We start from the raw sequence: 20,914 nt of genomic DNA, 5'->3' as shown, positions 1-20,914 counted from the left end.
AATGCCTGGAAGAAAAATCTTGGTTTATGAAGTAAAGTGAGTATGTCCACCACAAACCTCAAATATTAAAACCAGCTTTTAAAGATATGCATAGCTAGCTGACATTTTAATGTACTGGAAATATAAAAATATATGAACCAATATACAAAAATATTAATTTATACAATCATCAAAATATTCAATTTCAACTTCTAATGATTTTATCAACTTAACAATAGCTGTGGTGCTAATATAGAAAACATTCATTATTAACTACTTTCTTTGTGTCAGCTCTTGTGTTTTAAATTCATTATCTCATTTAACACAAAACCCCTCAAGGTAAGAGTTATTCCCAGTTTAAAGTGAAGAAAAACTAAGCACTCAAAAATTTGATACTTTGCCTAATGTCATCTAGATTGATTCAACCACTTATTTTGTTGTTTTTAATAGCATTATCATTAACTTATACATGATGAGAGTTTGAAATACTGTTGGCTGCTAGAGTAAAGAAGAAAATCTACATTGTAATTAGTTTCTGTAGTGCATTACATTTTGCAGATTAAATGATTCTCCACTTTACAATTGCTATAGTTTTACCTCAAGATTTTTCTTTATATATTCAAGATGTATATTGCAATTTTGCAGAATTTCAAGGACTCCTGCAGAGGTAGCTATTTGCAAAGCATCCAGTTTGTTGTGTATTTTTAACATTATTTCTTTCCACATGGAAATGACTTGAGAGAATAGTTTTGCTTCTGCCGGGAGCTGCCTTTAGAAAGAAAATTTGAGATAATTTTGTTTTTGAAGGGGCTATAATTAAAATCCATAACCTAGATGCATTTGCCACTGAATATTGTTCAATTTAGGGGTTCCCTGTTGGTTCCGATGGTAAAGAATCCATCTGTGGAAGACCTGGGTTCAATCCCTGGGTTGGGAAGATCCTCTGGAGGAGGGTGTGGCAACCCACTCCAGTATTCTTACCTGGAGAATCCCCAAGGACGGAGGAGCCTGTCGGGCTACAGTCCATGGGGTCGCAAAGACTTGGACATGACTGAGCGACTAAGTACAGCACAGCACAGCATTGTTCAATTTATAAAATGTACTGAGATTATATTTTTGCTGACCAATCACTAACTAAACAGATTTTTTTGAATGTCTATTATGTACAAGTGATGTACTTGGTAGGGAATACTAGGATAAATTAGACATACATTCATCATTTAACAAGATAATATTAACACTGAGTCAGAGAGATAAGATAGCTATATACCAAGTTCTATATAAACTAAGTTGAAGCGATCTGTGTCCTACAAAGGGTAATAAAACAAAGTGCTACTGAAATCCTAGAAAGGAAATGCAATTTGGGGAGAGGTTTTGGGGAAGAAGCTATTTGATCCGAGTGTTAAAGGAGAAGAGAACTGCAGAGAGGGCACTAGACTTAGGAGCAAGAATATAAAGGCATGTATAAGAAAATCCAAGTTTTTATCAATAGTTATTTAATCTTAGAAGATTGGGAAATGTAAAGCAGGTTCAACATAAGTAAAGAAATTTTCTTTTACAGATTATCATTATTTTCTCTCCTTGGAAAAGGGAAGCAAACTCCACACATGGCATGGTAATCTAGTGATATATTGAGTTTTGTTGCTATTGCTGTTGGAGTTTAATGAAGGAAGTGTTTTCAGAAGTTGTGTGATCTAGTTTACTTTTTCTGCTCACGCAATTTTCCTCTCCCATCCTACCCTAGCTCCAACTTGAATGGCTTGGAGGTTGAGGTGGAGAAGAAATTGAAGGGAAAGCCTTAAAAATTTTTTTAATTGGAAAATAATTGATTTACAATGTTGTGTTAGTTTCAAGTATACACCAAAGTGATTCAGCTATACATATACATATATCCATTCTTTTTTAGATTCTTCTCCCATACAAGTTATCACCAAATATTGAGTTACCTGCGCTACACAGTAGGTCCTGAAAAGTCATGTATTATATATATATAGCAGTGTGTAAATTTAATCCCAACCTCCTAATTTATCCTTCCTCTGCTTTTTTGCCTGTGGTAACCATGTTTGTTTTCTTCATTTGTGACTCAATTTTTGTTTTGTAAATAACTTCATTTCAGCCATTATTTTAGATTCTACACATAAGGGATATCATATGATACTTGTCTTTCTCCATCTGACTTACTTCATTTACTATGATAATCTCCAGGTCCATCCATGTTGCTGCAAATGGCTTATTTTTTTTATGGCTGAGTAATACTCCATTGTATATACATACCACACCTTATCCATTCATCTATTGATGGACATTTAGGTTGTTACCATGCTACTGTAAATAGCTCAGCAATTAAAACTTGGGTGCATGTACCTTTTCAAATTATGGTTTAATGGGATTGATGGATCCCACTGGTAGTTCTATTTTTAGTTTTTTAAGTACCCTCTATACTTTTCTCCATGGTGGTTGTACCAATTACATTCCCACCAACAATGTAAGAAGGTTTCCTTTTCTCCACCCCCTCTCCAGCATTTATTGTTTGTAGATTTTTTCATGATGACCATTCTGACTGATGTGAAGTGATATCTCACTGTAGTTTTGATTTGCATTTCTCTAATAATTAGTTATGGGCTTCCCTCATGGCTCAGTGGTAAAGAATCTGCCTGCTAATGCAGGATACACAGGTTTAATCCCTGGTTTGGGATGATCCCCTGGAGAAAGATAGGGCAACCCACACCAAAAGAGTCAGGCACGACTTAGTCACTACACAAAAATAAAAATTTCTACAGCTTAGCAAAAATCTTAGCAGGGAGAGACTTCAATCTCACCTTTAGTTTAGCATCTTCCCAATGTCTCTGGGAGGTTCTAGTACAACTTGCATTTAGATGGGAGTGACGGTAAATGGCACTACATACTATCCTCTCAAAAATTCCCCTTAAAGAATTTTTTTCTCTAATGAACCTATCTTCTCTTTCCTCTCTTCACATCTTCTTCCTGTTATCAGGGCCTTCATCATTTTTCCATTAGTCAAAGACAGGTCCATCATAGGTTTATTTTTTCTTTTCTTTACAATGATTGCATAGAAGCCTTCAGCATCCCTTAATTAAAAGCCCTATTTCTAACCTCACAGAAAATCCTGAAAAGAAAAACTTGGTGATAATGTGAATTCCTTAACCTGGAGTTGTATCTCGCCATCATTTAAGAAATCTTTAGTAGAAAGTAGAATTAAAGTTTGAATTTATGACATTAAGTTGTAGTCATAAAGAACATATCCCTAAGGTATATGGTTTCACCTTTGAGAGCTATCAGAATACATATAGATTAATGAAAGACTAAAACATTCAAATGACAAGAAACAGACATGTATAACAGAAATGTGTGTTGTTCCCTACAAAGCAATACTTACATCTAGACTGTTCTCTTTTGTAAAACTCTAATAGCTCTCCTTTGCCAGTAAAATAAAGTTCAAAATGGTTAACCTGATATTCAAGGTATTCTTGTAATCTGCTCTAATATGCCTTACAAATACCTTCCCCAGGCCTTCCTACTTTACTTCAGAATGGCTTCTAGACTATCTTGTGTAATTTACTGCCAGTAGTTTCAATTCTGTCTACAGAGTACATGTCTCAAGTACTCTTGAGAGCTATCACTTAAAGACAAATTAATTCAAATGTTACAAATAAAAGAAACGGTAGAACCTCTATTATTAGGACTTCTATTATTTCACATGGTTCAAAGCAAGTGACTATCACTAATGTGTGAATACTATTAAAAACATATTTATTGTTCACATGAAAACCATACTAATATTCCAGAACTAAATAGACATCTAGCATTGTGACTTAAGGATTATGACATTTCTTGCCTATTTCCCAGTACTGAATAGCTTTATATCAGTAATTGAGAAATAAAGATTCTTTTAATAAAGATGATGCTTTAAATCTTTTAAAAAAGGAAGATGGTTACATAATAATGATTTGGCAGATTATATTTCTATACCTATAGGTAGAATAGTTTTAGACTGTTCACTGAGGAAATTATTTTTCAAAAATTAAAGGAAATAAATCACTACTATACATTTTTTTTACCTGTACATGATATAGTTTAAGTTTTTTACCTTTGTATTTCTGTAGAAAGAAAGATTGGTTCAAGATAAAGCCAATTTCTTTGGCAACTCATCCATTCCTCAAGAGTGTATGAGAAGAGAGCCAAGTTTTGATCCCATTCATCTACAAGATCCTACAATAATAAAAATGCACATACATACAAATCTAAATACATAAAATTACTTTATGAGTAATGTGATAGAAACAAATCAAAGGTGACTATGAGTCACTGACATAAAAAAATTAATTATAATAGAGGGTCACATTCAGTCTACTTTAGTTCAGTCGCTCAGTCATGTCTGACTCTGCGACCCCATGGACTGCAGAACGCCAGGCCTCCCTGTCTATCACCAACTCCTAGAGTTTACTCAAACTCATGTCCATTGAGTCAGTGATGCCATCCAACCATCTTATCCTCTGTCATCCCCTTCTCCTCCCACCTTCAATCTTTCCCAGCATCAGGGTCTTTTCAAATGAGTCAGTTCTTTGCATCAGGTGGCTAGAGGGTCACATACATTAATGTAGATTGAATTATATTTAGTTTGGGGAGAGGTTAAAATGTCCTATTCATCCAGTTGTCTTATTGTACAATATTCAGATATTTTTGGTAGGCATAGTCTTTCATTCCTTTCTTTAAACATTTTTGTATAAATGTGTATGTACATATAATATCTCTAACAGTTTACATAAATCTAACCATATTATGCATATTGTTTTGTAAATTGCTTTGTTTTAACCTAATGGTGTCTTTTAGAGAGGTTTTATGCCAATACTTTTCTTCCCATTTTTTATTTACTTTATTAATTTATTTATTTATTTTGAATCCCCCTCCACCTCCCTCCCCATAACATCTCTCTGGGTCATCCCTGTGCACCAGCCCCAAGCATGCTGTATCCTGCATTGGACATAGACTGGTGATTCGATTCTTACATGATAGTATACATGTTTCAATGCCATTCTCCCAAATCATCCCACCCTCTCCCTCTCCCTCTGAGTCCAAAAGTCCGTTATACACATCTGTGTCTTTTTTGCTGTCTTGCTTACAGGGTCATCATTGTTATCTTTCTAAATTCCATATATATGTGTTAGTATACTGTATTGGTGTTTTTCTTTCTGGCTTACTTCACTCCGTATACTCGGCTCCAGTTTCATCCATCTCATCAGAACTGACTCAAATGAATTCTTTTTAACGGCTGAGTAATACTCCATTGTGTATATGTACCACAGCTTTCTGATCCATTCATCTGCTGATGGACATCTAGGTTGTTTCCATGTCCTGGCTATTATAAACAGTGCTGCGATGAACACTGGGGTACATGTGTCTCTTTCAATTCTGGTTTCCTCGGTGTGTATGACCAGCAGTGGGATTGCTGGGTCATAAGGCATTTCTATTTGCAATTTTTTAAGGAATCTCCACACTGTTCTCCAAAGTGGCTGCACTAGTTTGCATTCCCACCAACAGTGTAGGAGGGTTCCCTTTTCTCCACACCCTCGCCAGCATTTATTGCTTGCAGATTTTTGGATCGCAGCCATTTTGACTGGTGTGAAGTGGTACCTCATTGTGGTTTTGATTTGCATTTCTCTAATAATGAGTGATGTTGCGCATCTTTTCATGTGTTTGTTAGCCATCCGTATGACTTCTTTGGAGAAATGTCTATTTAGTTCTTTGGCCCATTTTTTGATTGGGTCGTTTATTTTTCTGGAATTGAGCTGCATAAGTTGCTTGTATATTTTTGAGATTAGTTGTTTGTCAGTTGCTTCATTTGCTATTATTTTCTCCCATTCAGAAGGCTGTCTTTTCACCTTGCTTATATTTTCCTTTGTTGTGCAGAAGCTTTTAATTTTAATTAGATCCCATTTGTTTATTTTTGCTTTTATTTCCAGAATTCTGGGAGGTGGATCATAGAAGATCCTGCTGTGATTTATGTCGGAGAGTGTTTTGCCTATGTTCTCCTCTAGGAGTTTTATAGTTTCTGGTCTTACATTTAGATCTTTAATCCATTTTGAGTTTATTTTTGTGTGCGGTGTTAGAAAGTGATCTAGTTTCATTCTTTTACAAGTGATTGACCAGTTTTCCCAGCACCACTTGTTAAAGAGATTGTCTTTACTCCATTGTATATTCTTGCCTCCTCTGTCAAAGATAAGGTGTCCATATGTGTGTGGATTTATCTCTGGGCTTTCTATTTTGTTCCACTGATCTATATGTCTGTCTTTGTGCCAGTACCATACTGTCTTGATGACTGTGTATGCCAATACTTTAAAGTTTTCTTCATTATTTTAACTTCAGGAAATTCTACTGTGTGAATAAGACATCCTTTTCCAGCTAGTATAGTATTAAATAATAGAAAAATGGTTAAAAATCAATTAATAACACAATATTGAAAAATCAGTAGACTGGTCTATCCCCTAACTGTGGCTTCTCAGAAGGAACCACTTGTAACTCATTTATGTTTCTCTTCTGAGATTAACCTCTGTATTTCTTTCTTTTAAAATGGATCTATATTTCAACAGCTTTATTAAAGTATAATGGAATACAATAAACCACACATATTTAAAGTGTACAACTTGATGTTCTCAGATATGCTTATACCTGTGAAACAATCACCAAAATCAAGATAATAAACATATTGATTACCCTGAAAGGGTTTCTTAAACCCTGTTGGAATACCTTCCTCCCAACTGACTTAATCCTATTCCTATGGAAACCAATGATTTCCTCTGGAAACCACTGTCTGAAACTATAGACTAGCTGGCATTTTCTAGATTATATAAATGGAATCATACAGTATCTATTTTTTTTTGTCTGACTTCTTTCACTCAGCATAATTATTTTAGGATTCCTTCATGTTGTTGTATATACCAAAAGTTCATTTCTTTTTATTGTGGAGTAGTAATTCCACTTCATAGATACATTGATACTATACATTTATTATTCATCAGGTTATTTCTAGTTTTTCACTGTTATAACTAAAGCTGCCAGTCTTTGTATGGAGTAAGTTTTCCTTTCTCTTGAATATATACCTAGAGGTGGAATGTCTGGCATGTGGTACATATACTTTTAACTTTTGAAAAATTTTAAATCTAGTATAATATTTTACATCACACCAGTAATGTATGAGAGTTCCAGTTCTTTCATATCCTCATCACCACTTGGGATGATCAGCCTTTTTAATTTTAGTCATTCTACGAGGTTTATAGTGGTGTTTCATTGGGATTTTAGCATTTGATGAAAAATAAAGTTAAGCATCTTTTTATGTGTTCATTTTCTATCCATGTATCTTATTTAGTGAAGTGTCCATTTAAATATTTTTCTCATTTCTTGTTTTTATTTTGAAAGTCCTTTATATTAAACATATGCTTTGCAGATATTATCCCAGCCTGTAGCTTATATATTTTTTTCTTTAATGGTGACTTTTGAAGAGAACAAATTTTAAGTTTCGATGCAATTCAACTGATAGTTTTTCCTCCTACTGATCATTCTTTTAGTGGCATATTGAAGAAAACTTTCTAGCTTAAGGTCACAAAATATTTCTCTGATGTTGTGTTCTCAAAATCTCATACCTGTAAATTCTGCCTTTAGACCTATGATCCATTTTTGAGTTAAATCTTGTATATCCTCAAGATATGGTTTAAAGCATTTCTTTGTTTTGCATGTAACTGTCCAATGTGCCAGTACCATTTCTGAAAAGATTATTGTTTCTCCTCAGAACTATCTTTACTCCCTTACTGAAAACTCATATATATGTGAACTTATTTCTGTACTCTATTCTGTTCCATTTATCTGTCTACCCTTTAGCCAAGATAAAACTCTTGATTACTATAGCATTATAATGTCTTGAAATCAGGAAGTGTTACTCTTCCAACTTTGTTGGGAAAGAAGATTTTTCAAGATTGTTGAAGCTCTTCTAGTTCCTGTACATTTCCATAAGAACTTTAGAACCAGCTTGTTAATTTCTACCAGTAACATGTTGATTTTTATTGTACTCTATTTAGATCTTTTGGGAATATTGACATTTGACTCTTTGTATGCATGAGCATAGTATATCTTCTGTTTATTCAGGTCTTTATTTTCTTTCTACTGGGTTTTGTAGTTCTCACTGGATAGGTCTTACACATATATCTTCATACTTATTGCTAAGTATCTCATATTTTTTATTGATTTTTAAAAAATGTCAAACTCCAATTGTTCCTTGCTAGTCTACAGAATGCAATCAATTGCGTGCACTAATCGTGTATTCTGAAAATTTACTAAAATGAGCTTTATTTACTTTTTTAGTAATTTCATTGAATTTTTTACATAGGGAATTATGTCATATGAATATAAAGAATGTTTTACTTATTTTCTGGTATGGTTGCTTTTTATTTCTTTATTTCTTTTCCATGCCTTATGCACTGGCTAGAACCTCCATATGATGAAGAATAGAAGCGAAGATAGACAACACCCTTCCTGATCTTAGGGGAAAAGTGTTCACTCTGTCATCACTAAGTACGTTGCTAGACATAGTAAAGGACATCTATGTCCTTTATTTATTTAATTTAATTGGAGGCTAATTACTTTACAATATTGTAGTGGTTTTTGCCATACATCAACATGAATCAGCCATGGGTGTATATGTGTTCCCCATCCTGAACCCCCCTTCCACCTCCCTCCCCATCCCATCCCTCAGGGTCATCCCAATACACCAGCCCTGAGCACCCTGTATCATGCATTGAACCTGGACTGGCGATTCATTTCACATATGATAATGCCGTATGTGAAATGCCTTTTACAAGTTTCAATGCCATTCTCCCAAACCATCCCACCCCTGCCCTCTCCCTCAGAGTCCAAAAGACTGTTCTATACATCTGTCTCTTTTGCTGTCTCGCATACAGGGTTATCGTTACTATCTTTCTAAATTCCATATATATGTGTTAGTATACTGTATTGGTGTTTTTCTTTCTGGTTTACTTCACTCTGTATAACAGGATCCAGTTTCATCCACTTCATTAGAACTGATTCAAATGTATTCATTTTAATGGCTGAGTGTATATGCATATGTATGTGTATATGTACCACAGCTTTCTTATCCATTCGTCTGCTGATGGACATCTAGGTTGCTTCCATGTCCTGGCTATTATAAACAGTGCTGCGATGAACACTGGGGTACACGTATCACTTTCAGTTCTGGTTTCCTCAGTGTGTATGACCAGCAGTAGGATTGCTGGGTCATAAGGCAGTTCTATTTGCAGTTTTTTAAGGAATCTCCACACTGTTCTCCATAGTGGCTGCACTAGTTTGCATTCCCACCAACAGTGTAAGAGGGTTCCCTTTTCTCCACACCCTCTCCAGCATTTATTGTTTGTAGACTTTTGGATTTCAGCCATTCTGACTGATGTGAAATGATACCTCATTGTGGTTTTGATTTGTATTTCTCTGATAATGAGTGATGTTGAACATCTTTTCATGTTTTTGTTAGCCATCTGTATGTCTTCTTTGGAGAAATGTCTATTTAGTTCTTTGGTCCATTTTTTGATTGGGTCATTTATTTTTCTGGAATTGAGCTGCAGGAGTTGCTTGTATATTTTTGAGATTAATTCTTTGTCAGTTGCTTCGTTTGCTATTATTTTCTCCCATTCTGAAGGCTGTCTTTTCACCTTGCTTATAGTTTCCTTGGTTGTGCAAAAGCTTTTAGTTTTAATTAGGTCCCATTTGCTTATTTTTGCTTTTATTTCCAATATTCTGGGGGGAAGTGGAATGACTTTTTGGATCTGTGACTTTATTGTCTTAAATACATTTAGAACAATTCTGTCCATTAATTCTTCCATTTTTTTTTCTGCTTTCTTCTCTCACTCTTCTTGGAGGACTCCAATTACATGTCTATTATTTTATTTTCTCGCAGGCCACTGATGCTCTTTTTATTTTTAAAAATTCTCCTCTTTTTTTCACTTTGTATAGTTTCTGTCATATTTTAAAATTCACTAAACTTTTCTCCTTCTATGTCTAATCTGCTGTTAATCTTCAGTTCAGTTCAGTTGCTCAGTTGTGTCTGACTCTTTGCGACTCCATGGACTGCAGTACCCCAGGCCTTTCCCTGTCTATCACCAACTCCCAGAGTTTACTCAAACTCACGTCCATTGAGTCGGTGATGCCATCCAACCATCTCATCCTCTGTTGTCTCCTTCTCCTCCTGCTGTTAATCTTATCCAGTGTCTATTTCACTTTGGACATTACATATTTTATCTCTAGAAGTTTGATTTTGGTCTTTTAAAAAATATCATCCATTATTTCCTTCACTTTTTAATATGTGGAATATAGTTATAATTCTTTCAATGTCATCGTCTCTAATTCTAATTAATAACTATGTCAGTTCTGGATCAGTTTCCACTGGTTGATTTTCCTTTTCATTGTGATTTTTCCTTTCTTATTTCTTTAGATGTCTGACAGTCTTTGATTGGATTCCAGACATTATGAATTTTACTATATTGGGTACTAAATATTTTTATGTTCCTATTTTTGAGCTTTATTCTGGATGGAGTTAAGCTACTTAGAAGCAATTTTATCACTTGTAGTGTTGTTTTTAGATTTGTTGAGGAGGACAAGAACTGCATTTAATCTAGGACTAATTATTACACATTATTGTGCATTATCCTTTTAAGCGCTCTAATGCTTGTGAGTTATAAAGGTTTTTGTTGTTGTTGTCATTGTAGCTGGTGGATATGGGTATTGTTCCCAGCTCTGTGTGAAAGGTTCCTTCTAAGTCTCTCAAGTGACCACTGTCCTGGTCTCCACTAGTTTCTTTACATTCATACGATTAGGTATGCTGCAAACCTGACTAGGGATCTTCCACAGATCTCTGAAGTTCTCTTTCAGTGCAGCTCTGTCCTCCCTGATACTGTATTCTGCAAACTCTAGCTTCTTAGTCTTTCAACAGCATCTCCTAGTACCAGGGAGTCTACCACCCTCTGGACGGATTCCTCCTCTCTCTCTCAATCCAGGTGTGGAAACTAATGACAGAATGATGGGGCAATAATAGGGCTCAACTTGCTTGTTTGCCAACTCTCAGGGATCCTTGTCCTTCAGTGCTTGATGTCCATTTTCCTAAAACCATTTTTTGATGTATTTTTTTCTGTTATGATTTGAGTATTTCGGGCAAAATGGTGTGCCTGATCCCCATACTCCTTCTTGCTTGGAAGTGGAAGTGGTGTGTGTGGATGTGTGTGTCTGTTCTTTTCAACTTCTTGACTAGGACTAATTTATCATTTATTAAACTCATTTTTACCTTTAAATATTGACATTTAGTGCTCTGAATATTCCTTTTCATTGAACTCTAGCCAATTGTGACAAGGTTTGACTTGTAATTCTCTTCTTTTTGCTTATTTCTAATTTAAAAAATTTGATTAACATTTCCTGTACATTCTCATAGCTGTTTTTTAATTTCCATTTTTTTCTGGGTGATTTTGTTGTTGCTGGTTTTGGTCTATTTTTTGCTGCCTTTTCTGTTCATTTTTAAATTTTACTGAATATGGTTAGAGAACAGTCTATTTGGTTTACCTCTTTTTTGTAATTTACTGAGTTTTTGTTCTCTAAGGTCCAAATAATGACACTTTCCCTAACTGTCTGTTTGTTTGTTTGCCAATAATGTGAAGTCTATTTGTTGAGTACCTAGTTCTCTCTCTTGTTTTTTATCCATCTATAATCAATCATGTTAATTTCACTTTTAGATATCTCTATATTATTATATCTTATTATGATTCCTAAAGTTTTAAAATGACTCTTAGCTATGTTATGGGATGTGGGGCTGCTCAGAGAGAGACTATGAGGGAATACTGAATACAAGCTGACCTTGTAGTTCAATTTCTAATTATACTAGAGTAGGTATAGAAGCTGTTAAAATGATGGAGCTTCCCAGGTGGCGCAAGAGGTAACCCACCTGCCAATACAGAAGACATAAGAGATGCTGGTTCAATCCCTTGTCAGGAAGATCCCCTGGAGAAGGGAATGGTACCCCACTCCAGTTTGCTTGCCTGGAGAATCCCCATACGGTTGCAAACACAACTGAAGTGACTTAGCACACACACTATGAGGGAACACTGAATACAAGCTGACTCTAGAGTTCAATTTCTAATTATACTAGAACAGATACAGAAGCTGTTAAAATAATTGCAAGGATACACAAATATAGAGATGGGATTAACCTTTACCTTTAAGACAAATAGCACAGGGAATGAAAATGAAACATATCACTTCAGCAAAAAGAATCTCAAGGCAACAGTTTTGGCATGAGGACTATCAGAACTGTGGCTGTATCCAGCAGCAGTGCTGCTGCTGGCAAAAACCATGGTTTAAATGGTCATATTTTTAATTTGATGTAAATTTACCTTGTCTGCCCAAATTAAAGTTTCTGACATTTCCTGATGAATAATTAGTGCTTCCATGAAAAGTCATATTTAGTATTTAAAATGCTAAATATTCAATCTCTCCTCTATACAAGTACATGAATGATTTATACATTCAAAAGCTTACATGATGCAAAAATTGAACTGATAAAACTACAGACAGTTAAGATATTTCCCTCTGCCATAATATTTACCTTAATGGGCCCAAGATAGGAAGATCCTTTAACTGAGGCAAGTATGATTTGAGACTCTTCCAGCTGAACTAATATATCATCTATAGATGAAATTATTAGGATAGAGTAAGCCTCGGTGTGATGAAGAACTAAATGTAAAGGAGTAGTGTTCCAAAGATCAATAATCTTATACAGCATTTTTTCAAGAGCAGCTTCATTAGTTGCTGAGGTTGATATCTCATTTATTTCATTTTCATACTGAAACATCTAAAACAAAAAAATTTTAATGTCCAATGGAGCAAATAATTCCTGATACATTTAAAATGGAAGATTTAAATGAATATGTTAAAAATCTGACCAATTAGGTTTATATCCTAACCAGAGACTTCACGGTCTAACTTTCATGAAGCAGCCCTTTTCAGTTTTTAATCATGCTATTTCACATTCTTCTCGCTCAGTGAAAATTTCTGACTCAGTATTTATTTCTTCTGATTCTGGTCAGTGTAAAAAATAGTTAATAGCACATTCTGCAGACAGCATTACTTCTTTCAGCTTTCTTTTCTCTGCACTAACGCCAATTGCTTAATTATTTTGTGACAAGTTTTTACTTTCTATGATAATTCTTGGGATATAATAGTCTGAGAGAACATAACTCTAATGGGCACAGCTTTCCATGGCTTCACTTTGACACAGCTCCATGAGGATAAATGTCTCTCAAAATACTTTAATGGAGTATTTACAGACCTTTCCATGTGCCCTGACTGCCAATTTCCATTGGACAAAATCTTGATGTAGTATCTCCAGATTCAATCACCAGAACAGAGATACTTGGAGAGCTGCTCTTCTCTGCATCTTGGAATTAACTAGCTGCCCTTGTTGTTTTTATCCCTGAAAGAAGATTCTACTGCTATTCCCATAGGTCATCCTATTTAATATCTCCATTTATTTCCAGTAGTCATGGATGGATGTGAGAGTTAGACTGTGAAGAAAGCTGAGCGCTGAAGAATTGATGCTTTTGAACTGTAGTGTTGGAGAAGACTCTTGAGAGTCCCTTGGACTGCAAGGAGATCCAACCAAGCATCCTAAAAGAAATCAGTCCTGGGTGTTCATTGGAGAGACTGATGTTGAAGCTGAAACTCCAATACTTTGGCCACCTGATGTGAAGAGCTGACTCACTGGAAAAGATCCTGATGCTGGGAGGGATTGGGGGTAGGAGGAGAAGGGGATGACAGAGGATGAGATGGCTGGATGGCATCACTGACTCGATGGACATGAGTTTGGGTGAAGTCCAGGAGTTGGTGATGGACAGGGAGGCCTGGTGTGCTGTGATTCATGGGGTTGCAAAGAGTCGGACACGACTGAGCAACTGAACTGACTGTTGAAATTGTGCCAGATTTTTGGAATGCTCATTAGCACTGATTAAATAGTCTGAAACTATCTAGATATTTTGATGAATTCACTCTTGGACCACAGTTCAGTTAGGATACTCTGATAATGATCCAGGGAAGGATGCAACATTTAGATGGGATGAGGAAAGAGAGCAAGAGAGGATTCAAAGATTATTTCATCAGATGGTGACTGCAGCCATGAAATTAAAAGACGCTTACTCCTTGGAAGGAAAGTTATGACCAACTTAGATAGCATATTGAAAAGCAGAGACATTATTCTGCCAACAAAGGTCCGTCTAGTCAAGGCTATGGTTTTTCCGGTGGTCATGTATGGATGTGAGAGTTGGACTCTGAAGAAGGCTGAGTGCCGAAGAACTGATGCTTTTGAACTGTGGTGTTGGAGAAGACTCTTGAGAGACCCTTGGACTGCAAGGAGATCCAACCAGTCCATTCTAAAGGAGATCAGTCCTGGGTGTTCTTTGGAAGGAATGACGTTAAAGCTGAAACTCCAGTACTTTGGCCACTTCATGCGAAGAGTTGACTCACTGGAAAAGACTCTGATGCTGGAAGAGATTGGGGGCAGGAGGAAGAGGGGACGACAGAGGATGAGATGGCTGGATGGCATCACCAATTGATGGATGTGAGTCTGAGTGAACTCCAGGGGTTGGTGATGGACAGGGAGGCCTGGTATGCTGCGATTCATGGGGTCGCAAAGAGTCGGACACCACTGAGCAACTGAAATGAACTGAACTGAACTAGAAAAAAAGTGGAGGTACCATTAACTAAGATGGAGAGAATAAAAGAAGAGTGGAATTTTGGAGATGGAGAAAGAGAAGTGCATTTTTGACGTGTTAACTTTGAGATATTTTTTAGACATATAAGTGGAGGTGGATCTATGAGTTCAGGAGGGCAGCTGAATTTAGGGCTAAAGATATAAATTAATTTTTAAAATAAAGTTCACTTTTAAAATTCTTGTCTAATTAAAAAAATTTCCCCATTTCTTCATTATAGCAAATCATTTAGTAGAAAATTTTAGGCATAAAATACTATTTTGGTTATATTAGACATTGTCAACTGTGTAACATGAAATGTAAATGAAGCTTATTGTAAACTGCACATAAAAATAGAAAAATTTTAACCATGAAAATCATAGTAAAATTTTATTTTTATAACAAAATCTACAGGTAAATCAAATAGCTGCTAATTGTGTATTTTAAATAGAATATCAAGTTATTTGTAGGGCCACCCTAATATGCTCTTAATATATCTTCATTTTATATAAATATGGTAGTTTTGATGGTATTCCTATAAAATTTACTCTCCACAAGAAGTATCACTGTTAAGTAAAAACACCAACTTAATTTCATCTGTTATGCATGAAAACCAGTATCACTGTTTTCGAATCACCTAGTAGTAATGGCATGATGAATGGCTTACGCTTATAATATGTAAATCATATTTTTTAAACCAAAAAGCAAATTTACTATTCAATGTAATACTAGTTTTATCAGTTATTAATCTGTACTAAACTACCACCAACGAAGCATCACCTGTCATCTACTAATACATTATACTCCTACTTTTCCTAACATTCCATAAACATCTTATTTTTCTAATTCTTACTCCTTGTAGATTTACTTGCCTACTTAAATTTGGGCCTTCTGCTATGCCAACTTTATTTCAAACTATTTTGATTTACCTTGAGTGCTAGAAGATTCTCCACTGTACAGTTTTTATCAAGAGACACTGACTTTCCAATAATCTCCTGGAGAGCCTCCCAGTGCCTTGGCTTGAGACAGGGGTTTCCTAGTGCTATGATGATTGGCAGCTCTTGTTTAAAATCTATCACTGATTGCTTAAGATGTGTCACCATGTCATTTTTAGGCAGGCCTATAAGAAGCAACGGGTCAGCAGCTTTATCATACAGTCCACATTTTCTAAGCCAGAAAACAAATTTGCTCTTTAATGTAATACTCCTTTATCAGTTATTAATCTGTACTAAAATAATGAGGCTTATTAACATCACTCTCTCATAAGAATCAAGCATGGATTAAAATAAAGGGAAATAGTTGATCAGGACTAGTGATTAAACCCCCAAACTATCAGAACAAGTTATTTTGCAAAATTTGATACTAGGGATAGCTAGTTACCACAGGGTTTCCCAGATTTTCCCTGACAAGATAGACATACAGAGAGGTACACACAAATAATTCAAAAGACTATTTTGGTTTTGGGGCTTTTCAATCCTGCTGATTAAAAGAACATTATGGGAAAAAACCAATCACTGTCATTTCATAAAGAATATATCTTTACATTGAAATGTAGAAAATGAAGGTAAAAACTGCCATAGACCAGAAATGACCTTTCCTCTGGCATTAACAACACAACACACAACAATACAGATTCCTGGGTCGGGAAGATCCCCTGGAGGAGGGCATGCCAACCCACTCCAGTATTCTTGCCTGGAGAATCGCTATGGACAGAGGAGTCTGGTGGGCTACAGTCCACAGGGTTGCAAAGAATTGGACATGACTAAGTGACGAAGCACAGCACACACAAAGGGTGCAGGACTCGAAACCTGTGCAGCTGAAGGTCCAACCCTTATAACCTTTTACTCAGTTTATAAAAGAGGGAGGAGACAGAAAAACAGCCAAAGTAGATCACTTGAGAGAACTGAAAACTATACACATGTTCTTGACTATACAATTGGTACAGATGAGGCTTATTCTATAAAGCTATGTTGAATAACAAAGTGTGTTTCAAGACTTGATCAGATAAAAAGATGAGAATAAATTTTTTGCAAGTCTATACTGTGGTGAACAAGATTTAATCTGGGAAACTATGGATAAAAGAAAGTTTTATCTACTTGTTACTCTATATGTTGCTCTCTGAAACAGATATATGACAATATTGAAAGAGAACGCACAAAATGAGTGTTGTGTTGCTTTAACACTCTGGGTGATTTGTCCCCAATTTTTCTCTTTTCTACAGTTTCTGTGATAATCATATTTCTTATATAATATAAAAACAAGCAAATTAAGGTGTTTTCCTTGAAAGGAAAAAAAAACTATAAAGAAAACTATAAAACTAAAAAAACTATAAAAAAAACCTATAGCTTAAGGTATAGCTGAGAGATTAGAGGAATTAAAAAAATAAAAGCATTATCTTGCCAAGTGAAATAAAGCTTTCTATTTGGAAAGGATTTGATTTTACAGAATTGCTTGCACAGGAACAGCATCTCTGTGTTGGCAAGATTTCAAATTTGATGATTAGCAGAAGGAAAACCTATCAAAATGACTCTGGCTGTTTCCTGCATTGCCCAAAATATACTATCTGCATACACAGTGAGGGTTTGAAGGTGGGTCCTTAACATCAAAACATCTGTGGTTCTAAGAGCCAGAATCAGGCGGAAGCATTTGGGGTTCTACCTAGGGAATTGATTTTTAACAGATATAAAATTGTTACTAGTTAATTAAAAACATTTTTTCCAAAGTTTTAATCTCTTTCTTGCTTCAGGAAGTGATTCCTACCTATACTCTTGTACTGTCTTTTCAGTCATTAATGGTCAGTCTTTAGAACAGGTAAAGTAACAAAGCCAAGGACAATGATCTTGCTGGCCTAGTAGCCATTTTTGTGTAATCTTAAGTAGAAAAACTTGAGAAAGACACTTTACCTTTTTCTAGTACAAAGATTATTTGCATCCATTTTGAAACATTTCTATATACTGATTCTGTATCAATACTGTCAAGAGTGCTGTTCCTCCATTCCCAAAAGAGGGTTCCCCATTCCTCTTCTGCATCCCATAATATTTTCCTTAAGGTTAAGTCATAGTCAATGTCAGCGATCTCTGAAAGTACAATTTGTGTAATCTCTTCCGTATTAAGAAAATACATATGAGACGGGGAATCATCGAAACAATCCTGATAGTTTGAATATGTTTTAGCTTTGACAGCTAAACTTGCAGCTTCCTCTGAAAGAGTCTGGATCATTTCCATTGCTGTTGACACTGGAGTACTAGCACATAACAACACAGAATTTCTTATCTAAAAAAATAATAAGACATTTTTAGGAGGGTATAATGTTCTGAACTTAAACATGTTTTATTGACAGCACTTTAATATGCCACCTAAGTGTCAACAAACATTATTTGCAATCATTATCTGAAAAGATTGTCCTTAATTTATTTATACTCAGTGTATTAGAAACCTGGGAGGAATTTTCAGGAGGCAATAACAGTGAGAGCTCCAGAAGAAATTACCAGTTCTAACTTGAGGAGCAAGAAAGGTTCTGACAAAGATTCTTTGCTTGATCAAACTTTAGTCAGGCTCCCTGGTGGCTCAGATGGTAAAGCATCTGTCTACAATGCGGGAGACCTGGGCTTGATCTCTGGGTCAGGAAGATCCCCTGGAGAAGGAAATGGCAACTTCCCCCCACCTCCCAGTACTATTGCCTGGAAAATCCCATGGACAGAGGGGCCTCGTAGGCTCAGTGGGGTCACAAAGAGTCGGACATGACTGAGTGATTTCACTTTCTTTTCTTTCTGACTGACTACTAAGTAGGTTGTAACTTTTAGGCTCATATGCGCACTTCCTTATAAAATTAAGTTTTATTAAGAACCCTGCTAAGTCAGTTTAACCAGAATTCCCACCCTCAATGTCTGCTCATCCTAGACAACAGATCATTTCCTCTATTGCAATCATACAGAATAAAAATCTGTTTTTACCACTCTGACTACTGTTCAACTCTGGGTTTTCTTTGACAGCTCCTAATACTCAGAGTATGGAAATCCTCTCTTTCTCTCTCTTTTTCTTTTTTTCTCACAGCTCAGTCCTCAAACAATTTTAAGGTGGTGGCAATGGAAGCCTCAGGAGCTGAAACTCTGAGAGAAGAGAACTTTACTTTCTGTGTTGGTAATCTGTGGTTCTAAGGAGGGTCAACCCTGTTGATTTTTTTCTCTCTGTGTTCTACTACTTTGCCCCAGATGTGGGTGCAGTTATGGAAGTTGACAGAGTACAGTAACAAGTCCCAGTTTTCTAACCAGAGGACTGAAACACAGTGCAGAGAATCTGGAAAATATGGAGAAGATCATAAACAGAAAGGATCTCTGGAAAAGTAACTACATAAAGTTGTCAATGAACTCTTGGGCTCAACTGAGCTGCACACATATAGATCTGATCCTATTCAGCACATCAAAGACTCTGAGATTAAACTAACATACCACTACCCAGAATACTACTGACCACTGGATGGCACACACATGGTCTGAACAGCACCTTAGAGACATTGATAATGGAAATAACAATGGAAAGAAACCCACAGCCCAAAGAAAGTGGGTTGGAACTTGGGACCTGAATCTGACTAGGTCAACAGTTTTCTAAAACAAAAATACCAACATGACATTTAGGTACGACACAGAACTTTAGAGCATAATATTTAATCCAATATTATTCCATATACAAAAAAATCAGGAAAACCTCAACTCACATGGGAAAAAATAATCAAAAGACACCAATGTCTAGATGACACATATGTTAGAATTATCTGACAAAGAATATAAAGCAGGTTTTATAACAATGCTGCACAGAAATAATGTATATTCTTGAAGCCATTGGGAAAATAGAAAGTCTTACCAAAGAAAAATTTAAAAAGATATAAAGAAAAATCAAATGAAAATTTTAGAACTGAGAAACACAATAAACAAAAGTAGAAGTTCATTGGATTTGATTCAATAATAGCATGCAAATGATAGAAGAAAGCATCAGTGAACCTAAAGATAGATGCTTACTCTAGTTGAGACCTTCTCCAGGGGTTGCCCTTGACCAAAAAGTCACACAAGATTACACCTGCTCTAGAGCTCCATCATGGACGTGTAAAGAACCAGCCCTTTTGTCTTCATCCAGGATAACTCTGCAAAGTCATTCCAATTTAGAGATTCCCCTGGGTGCTCAGATGGTAAAGCATCTGCCTGCAATGCAGGAGACCTGGGTTCAATCCCTGGGCTAGGAAGATCTCCTGGAGGAGGGCATGCCAACCCACTCCAGTATTCTTGCCTGGAGAATCCCCACAGACAGAGGAGCCTGGTGGGCTACAGTCCACAGGGTTGCAAAGAGTCAGACACAAATGAGCAACTAAGCATAGAACATAGGATCCTATGAAACCTACATGGCAATGACACTAGAGTTCAATTTTTCCTTCTATCCAACCTTGATTACCTCAAGCCCTCACATTGTTGCCAGAAACACTTTCCAATGAACTTACTCTAACACAGATATTCCATCTCAGTGTCCAACCTAGTATACTTAACATATAAATAGGGTGAACTAGAAACCTTGGTACACATGCATATGAAATTTCTAGTAATATTTTAAAGATTGCAACTGAATGCTTTCAAGTACTCTCATATGCCTATTTTTTCACCTTTATTATATTTGTGTGAAGCCAGTATAGATTTTGCATAGATGGAGAAAATTTTTAAAGTAACTAGTTGTAATACATAGCATTGTGCCTAATACATATTAGGTATCAAAATATGCTGAATAAATATGATAATAGTAACTTGTAATGGTGGTGGGGATAGAAGGGAGTGGAAAGAATCAGGGATTCTGGAACCCTGGCCCTCAATGCGTGATCTTAAGCAAACTAGTTAACCTCTTTAAAATTCAGGTGTTTGTTTGTTTTCATGCAGAAAAAGGATAAAGCACCTAGCATGGTTACTGACACTTAGTTAAAGCTCAATAAATGTTAGGTGTTTATTGTATAGTTTGCTCCTCATAAGTGAGTGAAGCTGGATTTATTATCTTTTGGCCTAGACTAAGGCCCAAAAGTATCCAGGGTTTTTTAGCTCTTTTTACGTCATGGGACAACTTTAGCAGTCTGTTGAAGCCTACGGAAAAAAAATCAC

The 20,914-nt window shown here is 35.9% G+C and overlaps 1 protein-coding gene across 1 annotated transcript in view; it reads right to left on the bottom strand.

The window, feature by feature from the left end:
• Window positions 1-20,914, bottom strand: part of LOC138415814 (dynein axonemal heavy chain 14-like) — a 317,408-nt gene that overhangs the window by 251,288 nt on the left and 45,206 nt on the right. The window contains exons 8-12 of the mRNA XM_069544370.1: window positions 17,687-18,056; window positions 15,713-15,903; window positions 12,647-12,892; window positions 4,088-4,209; window positions 577-748 (exon numbers count right to left, since the gene is read on the bottom strand). Coding sequence (XP_069400471.1) covers window positions 577-748; window positions 4,088-4,209; window positions 12,647-12,892; window positions 15,713-15,903; window positions 17,687-18,056 — 1,101 coding nt within the window. The remainder of the gene's footprint in view (window positions 1-576; window positions 749-4,087; window positions 4,210-12,646; window positions 12,893-15,712; window positions 15,904-17,686; window positions 18,057-20,914) is intronic.

Source organism: Ovis canadensis, chromosome 12 (genome assembly GCF_042477335.2).
Source record: "Ovis canadensis isolate MfBH-ARS-UI-01 breed Bighorn chromosome 12, ARS-UI_OviCan_v2, whole genome shotgun sequence".
NCBI lineage: Eukaryota > Metazoa > Chordata > Mammalia > Artiodactyla > Bovidae > Ovis > Ovis canadensis.
This window is presented reverse-complemented; position numbering and strand designations above follow the sequence as displayed.